This window comes from Danio rerio, chromosome 22 (assembly GCF_049306965.1).
Source record: "Danio rerio strain Tuebingen ecotype United States chromosome 22, GRCz12tu, whole genome shotgun sequence".
Classification (NCBI taxonomy): Eukaryota; Metazoa; Chordata; class Actinopteri; order Cypriniformes; family Danionidae; genus Danio; species Danio rerio.
The window spans coordinates 36,597,929-36,600,000 of NC_133197.1; the positions used below are offsets into that span (position 1 = coordinate 36,597,929).

A 2,072-nucleotide genomic window follows, 5' to 3' on the forward strand; every position below is an offset into this window, starting at 1 on the left:
CCCAGTGACATCACTCGTAGAAGAAGTGCAAAAAAGGTGGAGCTCAAGCTTAAGCTCCCCCTCTCTGGAGCTCACCTCTCCTCAAATGGCTCTGCAGCGAGCACCACTTGTTTGTATCTGAAACTATGATCTGAGAGCAGCCACTCACATGAGAGCAGGGAAAGGCACAGCCAATCACAATGTTCAGATGTGTTCGGGGGCGGTACGACTCGAGGAGAGAACGCGATTTAACCCTTTCGGCATGTCTATGTTTATACTGACAGCGCAATGTTTTTAAGTGAATTAAATTACTGGTGGGGACATTTCGGTAAGTTGTGGATATTGCTGGGGACACGTCCCCACCGTCCACCCTAAATTTACGCCTCTCTAGTGATGTCATTCGTCGAGGTGTCAGATCAGCCCTCCCGATTCAGCACTCAGGATACGAACAGATGAGCTAAAACTTAAAGAGCATACGCACGAGAGCAGCTCATTCAAGCGAGCAGTGTTCTTCGGACGACACGAAAATTAGATAGCAAGTTCGTTATTGAAGCAGATTTTAGCTTTGACACCGCTTGAACACTTTAATCGGCGCGCGAAAAAAGCGCACAGTGCAGCAACACCGGCAGCTGGAGAAAGATGTTCACGGGGAAAGAGCCGCTTTTCCTCCTCTCCTGGATCGGGATCGTACATCAAGGTAAGAGCTTCAAACTTTAAGCAGCCTGTTCAGTACTTCGACATTTTGTGGAGGCTTTTGATCTCTGTGTGGTAAATTAGCGGCGAGCGGTTATTATGCCATATTTCAGTTGTCTACTTAGTAGACTTCAACATTCACTATAACGGGTCTTCATCGCGTGCTACTGTTATTGAAATCATATCTGCGTCTGCGTGCTTAAAATTAAACATAAGTAACGTTAACTTATATAGCCAGATGCTTTAGTTGTTAGTTTAAGTTTAGTTTAGTTTTTGTTAGTTTCATAAACGGTTACGGGTGAATGAAACGGAGCCCAGATTAGATGCCTCAAATCAAGATATGCGGTTTTCTCCAAGTGCGGTTTTTTCTATTCTTAATTTTTTGTTTTGTTTTTTGTTTTGCTCGCGCTAACGAACAGTCATTTTTGTCAGTCGTGCTTGCTTCTCAGATAACATTGCAGCATATTGGCAACAGTCCAGTTTACCCTATATGACGAGTCAACATTGGTCCAAGCAGGGTCAAAGCTGGCGGCCGAAAGTTTATTTTATTATATTATATCATTATATTATTTTTATATTTATTAAATTACCTATATATTGTATTTTTAAAACATCTATCCCAACTCTAAAGCACTCACTAAAAATATGTATTGTTGTAATGTCACAAAAATTATGCTAATGTGAGTATGCGCAAATATTTTGTTAAGAAATGCTAAGGCCTTAAGTCTGACTTTTTATTATTCCATTTAAATTTGACATGTTTTCCCCTATTATTTTATGTAGTTACAATTCTTCTAACATTTACTCATTCTTCACTTGTTCAAATCTTATCGTTCTTCTGTTGAACACAAAAGACAATGGTAGCTTTGAGTTAAGGTCACAACACATGCTATTTACTATATTGGCTTATTACCTGCCTATTAAGATATTAACTGTTGGTTAGTCATTATAAAGTATGATCTTATTCTACATTCTTAATCTATACCTAAACCCAACTACTACCTCATTATTAAATAGCTAATTAGTAGCTTTATAAGCTAGCAGTATTATTGGTTTGCCAATACCAACTTTCACTTTTAAGTAAAGTCATTTCATTCGGTGGCCATCTTTGGGGAATGGGAAAACATCAAATTCTCCAAAGTTGCCTGACAAGATTACAATTAAATTTTATACAAGGAAACACCAATAAAATTAGACCACAACTCGAATGACTCAAACCAGCAATCTTTTTGCTGTGAGGTGACACCCTGACACCTTCTTCATTTCAAATGCATTTAATTTAATAAGCTGAATGTACTTAGGTAGGCCTAAATATATGTGCCAATACTTGTTCATTGACACAAAGTATGTCATATTTCAAGTTTTTAGAGGGGTTTTGGCCATTTCCAGGCTGGTTTCCA

The 2,072-nt window shown here is 38.7% G+C and overlaps 1 protein-coding gene across 1 annotated transcript in view; it reads left to right on the forward strand.

The window, feature by feature from the left end:
* Positions 1–429: 429 nt before the first annotated feature.
* si:ch73-304f21.1 overlaps positions 430–2,072 on the forward strand; it is an 8,652-nt gene continuing 7,009 nt past the window's right edge. The window contains exon 1 of the mRNA XM_009296498.5: positions 430–676. Within this exon, the coding sequence (XP_009294773.1) occupies positions 619–676 (58 nt within the window). The 5' untranslated portion in view covers positions 430–618. The remainder of the gene's footprint in view (positions 677–2,072) is intronic.